The sequence below is a fragment of the Vulpes vulpes genome, chromosome 7, assembly GCF_048418805.1.
Source record: "Vulpes vulpes isolate BD-2025 chromosome 7, VulVul3, whole genome shotgun sequence".
Classification (NCBI taxonomy): Eukaryota; Metazoa; Chordata; class Mammalia; order Carnivora; family Canidae; genus Vulpes; species Vulpes vulpes.
Window position 1 is genome coordinate 99,780,912 of NC_132786.1, and position 20,380 is coordinate 99,801,291.

The 20,380-nt window shown below is 36.0% G+C and overlaps 1 protein-coding gene across 3 annotated transcripts in view; it reads left to right on the top strand.

Annotated features, from left to right (window-relative positions):
* ABCB5 (ATP binding cassette subfamily B member 5) overlaps positions 1-20,380 on the top strand; it is a 151,567-nt gene that overhangs the window by 84,446 nt on the left and 46,741 nt on the right. For 2 of the 3 annotated variants that reach the window (XM_025993346.2, XM_072764518.1), the window contains one exon: positions 7,516-7,656. The exons of the other annotated variant lie outside the window; for it this stretch is intronic. In XM_025993346.2, the coding sequence (XP_025849131.2) occupies positions 7,516-7,656 (141 nt within the window). The remainder of the gene's footprint in view (positions 1-7,515; positions 7,657-20,380) is intronic. 3 annotated transcript variants of the gene reach the window in all.

Sequence of the window (20,380 nt, forward strand, 5' to 3'; positions counted from 1 at the left end):
CTGATTTACTTTACTATGTAAATCACCTAACACAGTGCCTGACAGTGGGCACTCAATATATGCCTGCTTAATAAATGCCTGAAGGGCACTCAATAAATGCCTGCTTAATAAATGCCTGAAGAGATGTGCACACAAATGTATGTGTATAAATGATATCATCTCAGGTAGACTAGAAAGCTTATGGTAGCCAATCAATAGGAGGCATGATAATGCTGGAAGCACTCTGGCAAATTTCTTGATTTTAGGGTCCATATTTCTGCATGCCCTGTGATCTCACATAGTTTTTTTCATTAGGACACATTAATATAAATGGTAGGAATTAGGCTGTAGCATCACCTTAATTCCAAAACCAGACAAAGACCCCACCAAAAAGGAGAATTACAGACCAATATCCCTTATGAACATGGATGTAAAAATTCTCAACAAGATACTAGCCAATAGGATCCAACAATACATTAAGAAAATTATTCACCATGACCAAGTAGGATTTATCCCGAGGACACAAGGTTGGTTCAACACTCGTAAAACAATCAATGTGATTCACCATATCAGCAAGAGAAAAACCAAGAACCATATGATCCTCTCATTAGATGCAGAGAAAGCATTTGACAAAATACAGCATCCATTCCTGATCCAAACTCTTCAGAGTGTAAGGATAGAGGGAACTTTCCTAGACATCTTAAAAGCCATCTACGAAAAGCCCACAGCAAATATCATTCTCAATGGGGAAGCACTGGGAGCCTTTCCCCTAAGATCAGGAACAAGACAGGGATGTCCACTCTCACCACTGCTATTCAGCATAGTACTGGAAGTCCTCGCCTCAGCAATCAGACAACAAAAAGACATTAAAGGCATTCAAATTGGCAAAGAAGAAGTCAAACTCTCCCTCTTCGTCGATGACATGATACTCTACATAGAAAACCCAAAATCCTCCACCCCAAGATTGCTAGAACTCATACAGCAATTTGGTAGCATGGCAGGATACAATATCAATGCCCAGAAATCAGTGGCATTTCTATACACTAACAATGAGACTGAAGAAAGAGAAATTCAGGAGTCAATCCCATTTACAACTGCACCCAAAAGCATAAGATGCCTAGGAATAAACCTAACCAAAGAGGTAGAGGATCTATACCCTAAAAAGTATAGAACACTTCTGAAAGAAACTGAGGAAGGCACAAAGAGATGGAAAAATATTCCATGCTCATGGATTGGCAGAATTAATATTGTGAAAATGTCAATGTTACCCAGGGCAATTTACACGTTTAATGCAATCTATCAAAATACCGTGGACTCTCTTCAGAGAGTTAGAACAAATTATTTTAAGATTTGTGTGGAATCAGAAAAGACCCTGAATAGCCAGGGGAATTTTAAAAAAAGAAAACCATATCTGGGGGCATCACAATACCAGAGTTCAGGTTGTACTACAAAGCTGTGGTCATCAAGACAGTGTGGTACTGGCACAAAAAAGAAGACACATAGATCAATGGAACAGAATAGAGAACCCAGAAGTGGACCCTGAACTTTATGGTCAACTAATATTTGATAAAGGAGGAAAGACTATCCGTTGGAAGAAAGACAGTCTCTTCAATAAATAGTGCTGGGAAAATTGGACATCCACATGCAGAAGAATGAAACTAGACCACTCTCTTGCACTATACACAAAGATAAACTCAAAATGGATGAAAGATCTAAATGTGAGACAAGATTCCATCAAAATCCTAGAGGAAACACAGGCAACACCCTTTTTGAACTCAGCCACAATAACTTCTTGCAAGATACATCCAGGAAGGCAAAAGAAACAAAAGCAAAAATGAACTATTGGGACCTCATCAAGATAAGAAGCTTTTGCACAGCAAAGGATACAGTCAACAAAACTAAAAGACAACCTACAGAATGGGAGAAGATGGTTGCAAATGACGCATCAGATAAAGGGCTAGTTTCCAAGATCTATAAAGAACTTATTAAACTCAACACCAAAGAAACAAACAATCCAATCATGAAATGGGCAAAAGACATGAAGAGAAACCTCACAGAGGAAGACATAGACATGGCCAACACGCACATGAGAAAATGCTCTGCATCACTTGCCATCAGGGAAATACAAATCAAAACCACAATGAGATACCACCTCACACCAGTGAGAATGGGGAAAATTAACAAGGCAGGAAACCACAAATGTTGGAGAGGAAGCGGAGAAAAGGGAACCCTCTTACACTGTTGGTGGGAATGTGAACTGGTGCAGCCACTCTGGAAAACTCTGTGGAGGTTCCTCAAAGAGTTAAAAATAGACCTGCCCTACGACCCAGCAATTGCACTATTGGGGATTTACCCCAAAGATACAGATGCAATGAAACGCCGGGACACCTGCACCCCAATGTTTCTAGCAGCAATGTCCACAATAGGCAAACTGTGGAAGGAGCCTCGGTGTCCATCGAAAGATGAATGGATAAAGAACATGTGGTTTATGTATACAATGGAATATTACTCAGCCATTAGAAACGACAAATACCCGCCATTTGCTTCAATGTGGATGGAACTGGAGGGTATTATGCTGAGTGAAGTAAGTCTATCGGAGAAGGACAAACAGTGTATGTTCTCATTCATTTGGGGAATATAAATAATAGTGAAAGGGAATATAAGGGAAGGGAGAAGAAATGTGTGGGAAATATCAGAAAGGGAGACAGAACATGAGAGACTCCTAACTCTGGGAAACGAACTAGGGGGTGGTGGAAGGGGAGGAGGGCAGGGGGTGGGGGTGAATGGGTGACGGGCACTGAGGGGGGCACTTGACGGGATGAGCACTGGGTGTTATTCTGTATGTTGGTAAATTGAACACCAATAAAAAATAAATTTATTAAAAAAAAAAATAGGAATTAGGCTGTAGCTAACTTTGTCCTTCTGGCCTGGCCTTATTCTCTTTACCTGAAAGGTAGCCTTCTGTCCATGGAGTCATCTACAGACAACAAATCTCACCTCTTTGCAGTTTATTTTGCTTCTTCAACGTTATGATTATATTTTTGATGTCAATATTATTATTTCAAATATAAAGGATTTATACAACTCAACACCAAAAAAGCAAATCCAATTAAAAATGGATAGAAGACATGAATAGGCATTTCTCCAAACAAGATATTCAGATGTTCAGTGTGAAAAGATGTTCAACATCACTCATCATCAGGGAAATTCAAATCAAAACTACAATGAAATATCACCTCACACACATCAGAATGACTAAAATAAGAAATCCAAGAAACAACAAGTGTTGGTGAAAATGTGAACAAAAAGGAACCCTCATACACTATTGGTGGGAATGCAAACTGTTGAAGTCACTGTAGAAAACAGTATGAAGGGTCCTCAAAAAGTTAAAAAATAGAACTATCCTATTATCCAGTAATTACACTACTTGGTATTTACCCAAAAAATACAAAAATACTAATTCAAAGGGAAACATGCACCCCTATTTTATTACAGTCTTTATTTATAATAGCTAAATTATGGAAGCAACCCAAGTGTTCATCAATTGATAAATGGATAAAGAAGATGTGGTGTGTATATACAATAGAAAATTACTCAGCCATAAAAAACTAATGAAATCTTGCCATTTGCAACAACATGGATGGAGCTACAGAGTATAATACTCAGTGAAATAGGTCAGTGAGAGAAAGACAAATACCATTTCACTCGTATGTGGAATTTAAGAAACAAACAAACAAACAAAAAAATAAGCAAGAGGGAAAAAAAGAAAGAGACTCTTTAACTATAGAGAACAAACTGATAGTTACTAAAGGGGAGGTAGATGGGAGGGACTGTAGATTAAATAGGTGATGCAGATTAAAGAGTACACTTATCATGACCAGCACTGAGCAATGTATAGAATTGTTAAATCTATACATCTATCACTATATCACTATATTGTACATGTGAAATTAATATAACACTGTATGTTAACTATGCTGGAATTAAAATTTAAAACTTAATAAATAATATTATTTCACAAATTAGAAAATTTAGAAAGTTATGATCCTCCATCTCTTCATCAAACTTAAAACTTTAAAAACCCTAGCTTTCTTTATAGCTATCCTGCTATAAAGCAGTGATAATTTTTAAAAAGTTTGAAAATATAATCTTATATTGACTCAAAAACTTCGAATTCAGTTTATTTCACATTAGGCCATATTTTCCTTTAAAACTAAAAGTTAGGGCAGCCCGGGTGGCTCGGCGGTTTAGCACTGCCTTCAGCCCAGGGCCTGATCCTGGAGATCCAGGATCGAGTCCCACATCGGGCTCCCTGCATGGAGCCTGCTTCTCCCTATGCCTGTGACTGTCTGTGTGTGTGTGTATGTGTGTGTCTCATGAATAAATAAATAAAGTCTTTAAAAAATAAAAGTAAAAGTTAGAGAGATGTCTGGGTGACTCAGCCGTTGAGCATGTGCCTTTGGCACTGGGTGTGATCACATGGTCCCAAGACCAAGTCCCACATCGGGCTGCCTGCATGGAGCCTGCTTCTCCCTCTGCCTACATCTCTGCCTCTCTCTCTGTGTCTCTCAGGAATAAATAAATAAAATCATAAATAAATAAATAAATAAATGTTAGCTTTTATGTGCTAGTTAAATTTGCATCATTTTCATTCCAGAGTAGACTTAATAATTTCTAAAATTATTAAGTTCAATATTTTCAAACTTACTTAAAATAAATATAGGGCAGCCCTGGTGGCTCAGCAGTTTAAGCGCCGCCTTCAACCCAGGGCCTGATCCTGGAGACTCAGGATAGAGTCCCACGTCGGGCTTCCTGTATGGAACCTGCTTCTCCCTCTGCCTGTGTCTCTGCCTCTCTCTGTCTCTGTGTGTGTGTCTCTCATGCATAAATAAAAGTCTTTTAAAATAAATAAATAAATAAATAAATAAATAAATAAATAAATAAAATAATAAAATACTTATGGTTAAATGAACCCTATTTGGAGATTTTTTTTAAAACTACTACACTGAGTATGTTCTCATTCATTTGGGGAATATAAATAATAGTCAAAGGGAATATAAAGGAAGGGAAAAGAAATGTGTGGGAAATATCAGGGAGACAGAACATAAAGACTCCTAACTCTGGGAAACGAACTAGGGGTGGTGGAAGGGGAGGAGGGCGGGGGGTGGGGGGGAATGGGTGACAGGCACTGAGGTGGACACTTGACGGGATGAGCACTGGGTGTTTTTCTGTATATTGGTAAATTGAACACCAATAAAAATTAATTTATAAAAAATAAAAATAAAAAAATAAATAAACTACTACACTGAGATCTTTCTTTGAAGTAATATGTCCTTATTTTTCATTAAAATTAAACAAAAACTCTATTATTAGGTCTTAAGTTAAAGAGTTTCACAATGTTAGGAAAATTAAAGTGGAGTATTTGTGGTATAAATATATAAATATTTAAAACACCTTATTCAAAATGGATTGGTAGTCTCCCAAAATAATGTTCATCCTGATAAAACAATACCATTAATATTAAATGAACAACTACAGTATTCTGGGTACTACATAGTAAATATAACATCCTTGATATCTACATATGCAGTAATTCATTTCTGAAACTGTAGAAGTGTTTATTTGCCACTATACCTATAGCGTCCAAATGAATCAGTTTATTAGACTCCATGATGATCATAAGTACTACAAAGTTAATGTTGATAATAGAATCATTTCCAAGAAGCAGCATAGCAGTGATTAGGGGTTATGGGCTCTGGAGACACTATTAATTTGAAATCCTAACTCTGCCACTTACTAGTTTTAGGACCTTGGGTGAGTTATTTAAATTTTCTGTGCCTCAGTTTTCTAATCTTTAACGTGGCGAAAATAATAATAATTTATTTATGAATTACTGTGAGATTAAATGAATCATTCACGTAAAGTGCTTAGAATCATTGTTGGTGTACTAAATTTTATTATATTACTAATACTAGCATTATCCAATCAAACTTTTTAGGACAACTCAAACCAGAAAGATTAATGCTATAATTATTTTTCTTGAACATACATGATTATTTTCAGACATACTCCTTTAGTGATTTTTCACATGAAAATGAAGTAAAAACAAGTAAAGAGAGATACATACCAAAACTTCCTGTGATCATTATTATGTTTAGCAGCCTTCTCAGGAAAAGAACTTGTCTTTGACCTGTTAAAGAACATTCTTAGAAAAATTTATTTTGAGAAGAGGTTGAAATTTTATTTTAAACTTGCCACCAAAAAAACCCCAAAAAAAACCAAAAAACTTGACACAAAGTAAATGGCTCCTGAAAAAAAGCCAAATAAAAGATTTCTTTCTTCATAGAGAAATTTCTAGAAAAAAAGAGAAAGTGATAGCATAGAAGAATGTCTGATTAGGGATACTACAAGGCTGGCTAAAGTTTATTGTACTTTGAGATGCCTGATTAACAGTTATTAAGTTTGTCATATAATCACAGTCATGGAAAGCCTTCCATGTGCATATTCTCCTTTGCACCTAAATCCACTTAAGGCTTTCTACCTCTGTTCCCAACCCTGCCTGGTCTGGGACACCATCATCCAAACTGGGCTGCTCATTTCTGTCTTGTCTCCTTCCCCATGTCTTCATGGGGAAGTCACAGATTTACTCACACCACCTTCAAATGAGCAGAGAATATGTAGTTCTTTTATTTCACTAAATTTGGTCTCATTTCTCTGAGTAGCAAGAAAAGCAAAAACTAGATTTACAGCAGTCTGGTTTAGAATGTCATCCTATCCTAGGATTTAAACAGTCTTTTTAAAGTTAACTTGATGTCTCTGGGATTTCTTGTCCTGTGGGAGCTGGTCCAATTGATTTTACTTTCTGAACAGTTTGGAATGGGCAGCAGTTGCAGACCTGGAAAATGTTCTTGTCTCCTAAGATCTTTCTCAGGCCCAGGGCCAGCATCACATTTAAGTGTTTAGCTATGTTATTAGGCTTATAAGCTCCAGAAAAGACTAGATAGAAAGAAGGAGTCAGAAAGAGTATCTTTGTGTCATCTCCCTCACAAAGCTCTTTTTACTAAAATCTGTCCCTACTAATAGAATAATTCTTTTGAACTAAGGCATTGTTTTCTCCAGTTAATTATACAGGTCTTGGGAAAAAAAGACACAATAAGCTATCGTCACCCACCAACATTTTAGTATAAATTGGAATTACCAGCTCCCTATTAAGCCTGAAAACTTCAACAAAAGCTGCACAGGACGGAAGCCTGGGTGGCTCAGAGGTTGAGTGTCTGCCTTTGGTTCAGGGTGTGATCCTGGAGTCCTGGGATTGAGTCCCACAATGGGCTCCCTGCATGGAGCCTACTTCTTCCTTTGCCTATGTCTCTGCCTCTCTCATGAATAAATAAATAAAAATCATTTTAAAAAAAAGCTGCACAGGAATGTATCACTTTCAGTATCAGAGGCAATACAACTTTAGAGGAATGCTTACTAAAAGTCTTTTGAATTTTGAAAACATTATTCTAATGGTAACATGTATATTCTTCATTTAAGGATATTAAAAAAGCTGATGAACAGATAGAATCAATGGCATATTCTATTGAAAAAAATATCAACTCAGTTCCTCTGTGCTCTATGAATAGCATCAAGTCAGACCTTCCTGACAAGTCTGAGGAATCCATCCAATATAAAGAGGTAATGGTTTAGCTATCAACAAGTTTTATCTACATGTTCTCCAATTATCTTTTATCTAACTCTTGTAATATTTAGAGTTTACAATAACATATTACTGTAGTGCTAATTGTACAAAACATGTCTTTCCCAAACTTCACTATAATATCACTGTGATGCTCTAAGAAAGAGGCCCTCAGGGGTGCTTGGGTGGCTCAGTGGTTAAGTGTCTGCCTTTGGCTCAGGTCACGATCCAGGGTCCTGGGATCGAGTTCCACATGAGGTCCCTTGTGGGGAACCTGCTTCTCTCTCTGCCTATGTCTCTGACTCTCTCTCTGTGTCTCTCATTAATAAATAAATAAAATCTTTAAAAGAGAGAGAGAGAGAGAGATGCCCTCAAAAAAGACTGTATTTATGTCACAGGTCATTTGGGGGGCAACAAATCTCTTAAGAATGGGCTTTGTTCTTCTTTTTCTAGTTCCTTTAGGCATAAGAGTAATTGGCTAGTGAAAACTAAGAGAACTCTAAAGAATGCAGAAGTAGCGGATAGAAGTAGCAACTACTACTGATGTTGAAGTAGAGACCCAAGGAAGAGCCCTCATTCTTCTCCCCCAACCAAGACTGAGATTCATGCCTCACCTCAAAGAGTGCAGCTTTAGTTCATTGGATGGCAGAGAAGTTGCTAAGTTACCTCACTTGGTAGAGTTTGCCGGAAATCTGTCCTATTGCATGCCAGAGCCTACTTGGTACCAGGAGAAGTTCCGGTGCACTGTTGGAACCAGGAGCTGGGGAGGTTGCCCTCCTCAGGAGCTAAGTACAGTTCCATGTGTAGGAGGATGAGGGCATTAGTGACCTGGCTGAAACACAGGCCAGTGCTCTCTGAGTCCCACAGTTACACCTCTCCTGGCTAAGCAAAGAGCTGGAGAAAGCACTTGGTGGCCAAACATAGGATAAAACTGTACTCAGCAGGTACCTAATTCTTAACAAAACTGTGCAAGCAAAGCAGTAGAGAAAAAAAGCTTATCCTGGAGGAGCCTACCCAGTAAGCCAGTAGAAAGAGCAGGAAGAAAAATTCCCTCCTCCTGCAATGTTTTTCCAGTACCCTCAACAGACAGGGCTTGGCATCTTACTAGCTGGTAAATGGAAAATATTTATAAGGCAAAAGAGTGAATTTGGACCCAAGAGGTAATAAATCAGTAATCAGGACAAAGATGGTATTATTTTAAATAGGAGGAATAGTTAATATAAGGAGTTGGGGGCACAGTGAATAAGAAGAGAGGATGGGGAGAGAGTTGTGTGAGATACTCAGGAGCCAGATCATGTAGAACCTTGTAGATCATAGTAACAGTTTTAGATTCTTTACTTACTCTAACAAAAAGTCACCAGGGGTTTTTAACCAGTAGTCCATGATCCACAAGAAAAATCTGGATAGAATTCAGAGACAATGATCCTAAATGAAAAAAAATCATAACTTTTTTCCACCTGTCATTGATAAAAAATTAATTTAATTATGAACCACAATAGTATTACCAATGCCAATGATGTCACCAATGAAAATAACAGAATTGTTTTTTAAAAGATTTACTTATTTGAGAAAGAGAGAGAGCACGCGAGCAGGGCAGGGCGTAGAACAGAGAAAGAAGAGAGAGAATCTCAAGCAGACTCCCTACTGAGTTCAGAGCCAATGCTGGGCTGAGTCTCATGACCTAAGCCAGTATCAAGAATCAGATGCTTAACCAACTGAGCCACCCAGGCACCCCTGAAAAATCACAGAAATTTTGATACCACATTACAGTTATTATAAATATGTTAGAATATCTTTACACTCATCACTATTATATCTTGTTATTTAACGTGCTAATAATGAAGCACAACCATAACTGTATCATAACTTCGAATTTTTTTGTTAAATATTTTGAATACTATATTTCAGTTAATTGGTTTTCTTTGAGACCTATGGGTTATTTAGCACATTGTTATACATTCTGGCAAGGAGTCCCCAGACTTCACCAGTCTGACACAGGGATCCATGACACAAAGCAGGTTAAGAACTGCTGCATTAAAAGGGTCTTATTCCGAAGAGTGATGAAGTGATTTATTTGAGTTGGCTGCTTTGTAGAGAATGGTGTTTGGGAACCAGAGTGGGATCCGGGAGAACAGGGCATGGGAGAGATGATGGTGGTTAATTAATGGAACTGATGGATTTGATTAAAGCTATCTAATGAGAGATAAATTGCAGGTGGAAAAGCAACTAGGACAGGAAATGGAAAAGCAGGATACCGCAAATTTTAAATTCTGGTAGAAAAGCAGTAGCCAACAAAGGAGACTAAAGAATGGCTGGAAAATAATAGGAAAGCCAAGGGAGTATGGTATCATAGAAACTAACACAGAAAAGTGTTACAGCTATAAGAAACAAACTGAGGGTTGCTGGGGGAGGGGTGCTGGGGTAAATGGGTGATGGGCATTAAGGAGGGCACATGACATAATGAGCACTGGGTGTTATATGCAACTGATGAGTCACTGAACTCTAACTCTGAAAGTAATAATACACTATATGTTAATTAATTTAATTTAAATAAAATAACATTTTTTAAAATAAATTTAATTTCCCCTTGTTTCCTAAAAAATAAAAATAAAAAAGTGTTACAAAAGAGGAAGAGATCATATGTGTTAATTGCTGTGAAATCCAAATGAAATTAGATTTCTGCTTCCAGCCAAGGTAGGTTAACAGGAACTGGATTTACCTTTCTGCTTGAAACACCTGAGAAATGGAAGAAAACATGTAAGACAGTTTTCTAACATTGGACATCAGGCAGAACAAGATCATGATCCTTGAGGAAAGGGAAACAAATGAGGTGAATCTTATCATTGGTCCAGATTACTGCCTGGGTTGTTTCCAAGCCTTGGAACTAGAAGGGGATATCCATGAGAACCCAGGCAGCCATATTAAGGAGCATCCTCATTGTAAAGAATGAAAAAGAGAATTTTGAGAGCTCCTCAGAGTTCCAGAGATCTCCATAGGTTCTGCATTGAGTTTTCATCCAAGTAATGATCAGAGCATTTATTGAGAAAACTGCCAAAGACAGAGGAAAGATCTACCAGAAAGGATGAAAGGAACAATCTTTTCACAAAGGCTCACAAAGGGCCAGGAGTAGTTCTTATTATTTTTTAAGTTTTTATTTTAATTCCAGTTAGTTAACATACAATGTTATATTAGTTTCAGGTGTACAGTATGGTGATTCAACACTTCCATACATCAGCCAGTGCTCATCATGACAAGGGCACTCCATAATCTCTATCACCTATTTAACCCATCCCTCCCCTCTGATAACCACCAGTTTAAGAGTAGTTCTTATTAAACCAGCTGGAATGAGCAGTTTCTAAATTCATGGGCCATTGAGTTAGATATTAAGGTAGATATTACCCTGGGAGGGGTGGGGGAAGGTTGGAAATAGCCCCATGCTAAATGCAGTGCTGAGCCCAACTAACAACACCTAAAAGCAAACCTCAAAAGGATCAAACTGTTTCCAAGTAACCTAAATGTGTCCCAGTATAAAGCTCAATAATATATATAAGAATTCAAAAATACTGGGGCACCTGGCTCAATAAATGTTGATAGAGCATACAACTCTTGATTTCAGGATTACAATTTGAGCCCCATATTGGGTATAGGGATTACTTAAAAAATAAAATCTTTGGGATACCTAGATGGTTCAGGTGGCTAAGCATCTAACTTGGTTTAGGTCATGATCTCAAAGCCCTGGGATAGAGCCCTACATCAGGCTCCCAAGTTCAGCAGGGAGTCTTCTTGACCTCTGCCTCTCCCCCTGTTCCTGCACGCTCTCTCACTCTCTCTCAAGTAAATAAAATCTTAAAAAAAAAAAATCTTTTTAAAATCTTTCAAAAAATGGGCGGCCTGGGTGGCTCAGCAGTTTAACGCAGCCTTTAGCCCAGGGCATGATCCTGGAGATCCGGGATTGAGTCCCACAAGTCCCACGCCAGGCTCCCTGCATGGAGCCTGCTTCTCCCTCTGCCTATGTCTCTGCCTTTCTCTGTCTCTGTGTCTCTCATGAATAAATAAAATCTTGAAAATTCTTAGATAAATAAATACAATTTTTCAAAAAAAACAAACAAACAAACCCAGTGAGTAAAATTTAGTGTCTGGCATCCAATCAAAAATCACCAGTAAAGAAGCAGGAAGAGTTCCCAAAAATTAAGAGAAACTAAATCAATAGAAACAGACCCAGAAATGACACACTTGGTAGAATTAGTAGGAACAATAAACAGTTGTGGGTTTTTTCTTTCTGTTTTAAAGATTTTATTTACTTATTCATGAGAGACACACAGAGAAGCAGGGACATAGGCAGAGGGAAAAGCAGGCTCTCTGTAGGGAGCCTGATGCGGGACTCAATCCCAGGATCCCTGGATCACAACCAGAGCCAAAGGCAGATGCTCAACCACTGAGCCACCCAGGTGCCCCCAATAAGATGTTATTATAACTATTTTTCACATGTCCCCAAAAGAAAGGCAAAAACTTTTGAATAAACAATGAAAAATTTTTTGATGAAAACTAAAAACTCACAGGTTCAAAAAGCTTAATAAATTCCAAATACAAGAAACTTAAGTTACACTACACAAAAGCACATCATAATAAAATTGCTTAAAACCTAAAATAAGGAGAAAATTTTAAAACAGCCAGAGAAAATCAGCATACGAGGTATAGGGGAAAAAAAATAAAATCACAAACTTCTCATTAGAAACAAGGCAAACTAGAAGACAATAGAATAATATCTTAAAAGGAAAAAAAGCTCAAATTAAAATGCTACATGCAGAAAAATATTTCTCAAAATTGAAGGCAAAGTACAGAAGCTTTCAGGGGAAAAAAAAGTCTAAAATAATTTATCACCAGCAGACCTACACTCCTAGAAATGTTAAAAGAAAGCCTTGGGGATCCCTGGGTGGCACAGTGGTTTGGTGCCTGCCCTTGGCCCAGGGCGCAATCCTGGAGACCTGGGATCGAGTCCCACATCGGGCTCCCGGTGCGTGGAGCCTGCTTCTCCCTCTGCCTGCGTGTCTCTGCCTCTCTCTCTCTCTCTCTGTGACTATCATAAATAAATAAATAAATTAGTTTTAAAAAATTAAAAAAAAAAACTTAAAAAAAAAAAAAAGAAAGCCTTCAGTCAGAAGGAAGATGATACCATATGGAAATCTGAATCTACACAAAGGAATGAGAAATATCAAAAATAGTAAATAAATGTGTTAATATAATAATGATTAATAATTATTTTAATTAGGCTCCATGCCCAACATGGGGATTGAACTCATGACCCTAAGATCAAGTCTCATGTTCTACTGACTGAGACATCCAGGCACCCTAAAAATGCTTTTTTAAAGTATGTTTTTAAAATAATTTACTTTTCTAAGAAAAAAATAACATTATACTATCAGGTTTATAACAGAATAAAGTATAAGCAAAAATTTATAAAAACAATAGCCAAAAGACTGCAGGGAGAAATGGAAATATTCTATTTTTAAGGTTCCTAAATGATATACGATATTACTTGAAGGTAGACTGTAATGTTGATAGTAGTCAATGTCAATTTCAGAGAAAAAAATACCAGAAATAAAAAGGCTATTTTCATAATTGTAAAAGAATCAATTTATCAAGAACTGAAAAGAGAAATAAAAATTTACCATTTTAGGGCAGCCCGGGGGGCTTAGCGGTTTAGCACCGCCTTTGGCCTGGGGTGTGATCCTGGAGACCCAGGATTGAGTCCCATGTTAGGCTCCCTGCATGGGGCCTGCTTCTCCCTCTGCCTGTGTCTCTGCCTCTCTCTCTCTCTCTCTCTCTCTCTGTGTGTGTCTCTCGTGAATAAATAAATAAAATAGTTTTTAAAAAGTTACCATTTTAGTCAGAGATTTCAATACTTCTCTTAAATATTGATAAAGCAAATGGACAAAAATTCACAGGGATAGAGATGACTTTAATAGCACTCTCAACCAGCTTAACCTAATAGACATTTACAGAAGACTCCACATATCAGCAGAAGAATACACATTCTTCTCAAATGCATCTGAAACATTTATCAAAATAGACCATATTGTAAGCATACTACATGTCTCAATATATTTTTTAAAATTCAAATAACAAAAATTATATTACCTAACCAAGGTAGAATTACATCAGAAATTAAAAACAGAGGGGCACCTGGCTGGCTCAGTTACTAGAGCATGCAACTCTTGATTTCAGAGTTGTAGTTTCAAGCCCCATGTTAGGTGTAGAGATTACTTAAAAATAAAATCATAAAAAACAAAAAAAAAAGAAAAGAAATCAAGACAGAAAGTGGCCTGAAAATCTTGAAATATTTGGAAGCTAGGCAACTCATTTCCAAATGCTGCATGTATCAAAGAAGAAATCAAAAGAGAAATTCAAAAGTATTTTGAACTGAATGAAAATAAAACCAAATATAATCAAAACATACCCTACAATCCAGCCATTACACTACTAAGTATTTACCCAAAGAATGCGAAAATACTAATTCAAAGGAATACATGCACCCAGATGTTTCTAGAAGCATTATCTACAATAGCCAAATTATGGAAACAGCCGAAGTGTTCATCTACTGATGAATGGATAAAGATGCAGTATATATACAACAGAATATTACTCAGCCATAAAAAAATAATAAAATCTTGCTATTTGCAATGATAGGGATGGAGCTAGAGAATATTATGCTAAGCGAAATAAGTCAGTCAGAGAAAGACAAATAACATATGATTTCACTTATATGTGGAATTTAAGAAACAAAACAAACAGGCAAAGGGAAAAAGAGAGAAAGAGAGAGAGAGAGAGGGGCAAACAAGAAACAGACTCTTAACTATAGAGAACAAACTGATGGTTACAGGGAAGAGGTGAATGAGGGGGTGGATTAAATAGGTGATGGGAATTAAGGATTGCACTTGTCATGAGCGATGTATGGAACTGTTGAAACACTATTGTACACCTGAAACTAACAATTACACTACATGTTAACCAACTGGACTTTAAATTAAAACTTAAAAAAAATAACTCAAGTTTTTAAAAAATATGAAATTTAAGAGAAAAAAAACACAAATTACCAACATCAAGAATGAGAGCAGTGACATCACAACAGGTTCTACAGATATTAAAATTCTTTTAATAAGATAATCTTATGAAAACATTTATGCAAATAAATCCTACAACTTAGATGAAATGGACAAATTCTTTGAAAGGCATGAACTACCAAAGCCCACTCAAAAGTAAATTAATTTTAAAAATAATAAATTAATAGCTTAAAAAATATTATATCTATTAAAAGGAAATTGAATTTTTAGTGAAAACTTTTTCCTTAAAGAAAACCTCAACCCCAGTTGGCTTAACTGGTGAATTCTACCAATCAAAAAATTGAAGAGGAAAGAGCTCCTATTCTATGAGACCAACATTATTCTGGTATCAAAATTAGCAAGGATATTACAAGAAAATAAAATTATAGATAAATACCCCTCATGAACATAGATGGAAAAATTCTTAACAAAATTTTAGTAAATCTAATAAGCAATGTATAAAAAGAATAATATATCATCACCAAATAGGACTTATCTAAGAAACACAAGTTTGATTTAACATGGCACTGAGGTGGACACTTGACGGGATGAGCACTGGGTGTTTTTCTGTATGTTGGTAAATTGAACACCAATAAAAATTAATTAAAAAAAAATAAAAAATAAATAAAATCTACTTTGAAAAAAAAAAAAAGAAAGAAATTAATGTAATTCTTCCTATTAAAAAAATTAAATGAAATAACTAGCTAATCATTTCAATCAATGCAGAAAATTCTTTTGACAAAATGTACTGTCTATTCCTAATAACTCAGCAAACTAGGAACTGAAAGAAATTGTCTCAACCTGATAAAGGGCATCAACAAAAGATCTACGGCTAATATTCTCAGTGGTAAAAGACTTAGATCAAGAACAAGGCAATGATGTACACTTCCCACCATTTCTAGTCAACATTGAGCCAACTTCCAGCCTATTCAATAAGGCCCAAAAATAAAAGGCATCCAGACAGGAAAGAAAAATAGAAAACTGTCTTTATTCAAAAATAACACAATTATCTATCTAAACCATCCTATGGAATGCACACAAAAAAAGGTACTAAAAAGATAATTGAGCTTAGCAAGGTTGCAGAATACATGATCAATATATAAAAATCAAAAATAGGAATTGAAATTTAAAAAATAATGTCAGATACGGTAGTATCAAAATTACGAAATACTTGGGGCTAAATTTGATAAAAGATTATAAGATCAAAAAAAAAAAGATTATAAGATCCACACACTGAAATATACAAAATATCACTAAAAAAATAAAAAGAGACCTAAATAAATTATGGGATATACCATGTACATGAATAAGAAGATTCCATATCATTGAGATGTGAGTTCTCCCCAAATTGATCTACAGGTTCAAGGCAATACCAATCAATATTTCAGCAGGCTTTTTGTAAAATTTGACAAACTGATTCTAAATGGAAATTCAAAAGGATAAAATAAGCAAAAAAAACTTTGAAAAAGAACAAAGTTGGAGGATTTGTCATACCTAATTTCACTTCTTAGTATACAGCTATATTAATGGGAATAATGTGCTATTATTAGCACAAAAATAAGCAAATAGATCAATAGAGCAACATAGAGTTAAGAAATAGACCCACACGTATATGGTTAATTGTATTTAAACAAAAGCCCAAAATCAATTCAATAGTGAATGTAGAGTCTTTTCAAGAAATGATGCTATACTTCTATACAACTATATACAAAATAATCATCCTCAATCCATACCTGAGATTATGGATAAAAAATTAACTCAAAATGGATTACAGACCTTACTATAAAACCTAAAATTAGAAAACTTCCATAAGAAAATCCAGTAGAAAATCTTTGTGGCTTTGAATATAGCAAAGATTTCCTAGATACAGCACCAAAGGCACAATTCATAAAAGAGAAAAAAATGATAAATTAGACTTCAAAAAATCAAGATCTTTGCTATTTGTAAAATACTTTTAAGAAATGAAAAGATACAACAAAATCTGGGAGAAAATATTTGTAAGTTATATATAAAGGAACTGTGTCCAAAATATACAAAGAACTCCCAAAGCACAATAATAAGACTACCAGCAACCCAATTGAAAAATGGGCAAGGGCAACCCCGGTGGCACAGCGGTTTGGCGCTGCCTGCAGCCCAGGGTGTGATCCTGGAGCCCCGGGAACGAGTCCCTCATTGGGCTCCCTGCGTGGAGACTGCTTCTCCCTCTGCCTCCCTCTCTGTCTATGAATAAATAAATAAAATCTTTTAAAAAAAAGTTCTTAAAAAAATGAGCAAAAGATTTGAATAGACATTTTGCCAAAGAAGATGTGCATATAGGAAACAAGCATACAAAAAGATGCCAGACGTTGTTAGTCATCAGAGAAGTGCAAATTAAATTCATAATTGAGATATCATGACACACATCTATTAGAATGGTGGAATCTAAAGAGACTTACTTTAGCAAAGTGTTGGCAATGATGTGAAGCCACTATTACTCCATATTTTCCTGGTGGGAACATGAAATGGTAAACTCAATTTGGAAAACAGTTTGGCAATTTCTTAAAAAGTTGAACATACAACTATCTGATCCAGCCATTCCATCTCTAGGTATTTACCTGAGAGAAATGAAAATATATGTCCACACAAAGACCTGAGTATGACTATTTATAGCAGTTTTATTTTTAATAGCCCAAAACCCAAATTTATGTCAATGGGTGAATGGATATATACATTTTGGCATATCCATACAATGGAATACTACTCAGTGATAAAAATGAATGAAATGTTAATTTACACAGTATTATGAATGAATCTCAAGGTAATTATGTTGTGCAAAAGAAGCCAGATGAAAAAGAATACATACTGTATGATTTCATATATCAAATTTTAGAAAATGCAAAATAATCTGTAGTGATAGAAAGTATGTCAGTGATGTAGGGGAAGAGGATTGGCAGCTGAGAGGTATCGGAGGAGAGGATTACAAAAGGCAGTAGAATCTGGAAGTAATGGATATGTTCAATATCTTGACTGTGGTAATTGTTTCATGGATATGTAGTGATGTCTAAACTTATCAAGTTGTACATTTTATTTTATTTTATTTTATTTTATTTTATTTTATTTTATTTTATTTATGATAGTCACACAGAGAGAGAGAGAGAGAGAGAGGCAGAGACACAGGCAGAGGGAGAAGCAGGCTCCATGCACCGGGAGCCCAATGTGGGATTCGATCCCGGGTCTCCAGGATCGCGCTCCGGGCCAAAGGCAGGTGCTAAACCGCTGCACCACCCAGGGATCCCAAGTTGTACATTTTAAATACATCCAACTTGTATGAAAATTATAATAACTCATCACAGCTCTAAAATATGAAATTTACAATTATTTAGGAAGGTTTGTTTTTTAACAATTTTTTTAAGATTTATTTATTTATTTTAGACAGAGAGCAGCAGAGGGGAGGGCCAGAGAGAAAGGATGAGGGAGAGAATCTCAAACAGACTCCCCATTAAGCATGGAGCCAGATACGGGGCTCCATTTCTTGAACCTGAGATCATGACTTGTGCCAAAATCAAGAGATGGACTATTAACTGACTGAGCCACCCAGCACCCTTTTTTTTTTTTAACTTTTTAAAGCCCTTTTGTATATCATTATAAAATATTTATAATTTCATATACTTTTATATCAGATTCTCTTAATCAGATGCTATAATCTGAAATATATTTAGGTAGCACAAAAACTTTCATGCTCTTACTGCAATTTTTCATTTTGTTTTTGTCTTATTCTTTTCTATCTTTATAACATTATTTAAGTAATACCCATTTTTTACCTGTTATTGTATATTTTTCCAAAGTCAAAGGGATACATTATTCTGTAGGAGTGAGAGAGCTTGCATACATTTGCTGTCTCTAACTTACTGGTGTTAGGTACTAGGGCACACTAAATCTTAGCTTCATTACAAAATGAGGTAATTTTATAAAGAATTTGATGGATAATCTGTGCTCAGTGCTTGACAATGAGTTGGTATGCAACTTTTTAAATTTTTTTTTTAAGATTTTATTTATTTATTCATGAGAGACACAGAGAGAGAGAGGCAGAGACACAGGCAGAGAGAGAAGCAGGCTCCATGCAGGGAGCCCAATGTGGGAATTGGTCCTGGGTCCCCAGGGTCAGGCCCTGGGCCAAAGGCAGCGCTAACCCGCTAAGCCACCCGGGCTGCCCCACTTTTTAAATTTCTGTATATTCTTTTGAACAGTCACCTAACTGAAAATTGAGGCTTTTTGTAATGATGATATTCAGAAAACTTCAGAGGAAAGATAATAGTCAAATTATTAAGTAACCCAATATAACTGTGGTTAACCCATCCTGAAAATAGATCATAAAGGCTGTAGAATTTTAAAAGTTCTATTGTTCAAACAATACAGTTTACATTATAGTTGCCAGACTAAGATTAAAGCAAGAATTACAAACTATTTTATTGTTGTTCCTGAAGAATTCTCTTATTAGGTTCATAAATGCCATGATTTCAAGAGTGAAGGCCAAGAGGAAGTTTTAATATCTGCTTTCCCATTCAAAATAATCACTCACGACAAAGTTATTTACAAGATTTTTTAGATTTCTGAAATAAATCTACTACACATGCTGGACAAGAGCAAGGAGAAATCTAATGATCATGACAGCTCCCTCCTCATTAACCCTCCACACATCCCATAAAGGGCTGACAGATATACTACCAGAAGGGTTGCTTGCACAGGGTTCTCTCTGCATAAGACCTGAGATTTTACATAATATAATCCTTCTTCTATAATAATACTGAATTAAACTTAATTCTAAAAATAATCCTAGAAGATAGGAACTGATATCATCACTCTCAGAAAGATGAGGAAACTGGAGCTTGGGGAGTTTAAGTAATATGCTCAGATACTGCAGCATTTTCCTTATAAATGGGAACCCCAAAACAAGAAAAAAATGTTTCTGTAAATAAGTCATGAAACTGGAAAACTTTCAAGCCTGAAATTCTAGTAAAAATTTTACTAGTAAAATTCTAGTAAAAATTTTTACTTCCTATCTATGCTTAGTTCCTTTTGTCTTATCCTAGGGTATAATATTCCATCTAGTTTAACAGAAATAAAGAAAATATGTCTGTCATTTCTTCTGTGAATCTTAGCTGTCAGAATTTGTAAGTTAATCTGTACTTTTTAAATGACAGTAACAGTGAAATACCAAAAGGATAAATTGCACAAATAGTTTGGGGTAAGATTCTTCTACATATTGAGGACATCAAGTAATATGGGTGGCAAAATTTTTCTGAGAAATATTCCTTTTTTTGTGTATTTTTTAATTGGAGTTCTATTTGGCAACATAGTATAACACCTAGTGCTCATCCCATCCAGTGCCCCCCTCAGTGCCCATCACCCAGTCACCCCATCCCCCCACCCACCTCCCCCTCCATTACCCCTTGTTTGTTTCCCAGAGTTAGGAGTCTCTCATATTTTGTCACCCTCTCTTATATTTCCCACTCATTTTCTCTCCTTTCCCCTATAATCCCTTTCACTATTTTTTAAGTTCCCCAAATGAATGAGACCATATAATGTTTGTCCTTTTCCGATTGACTTACTTCACTCAGCGTAACACCCTCCAGTTCTATCCACC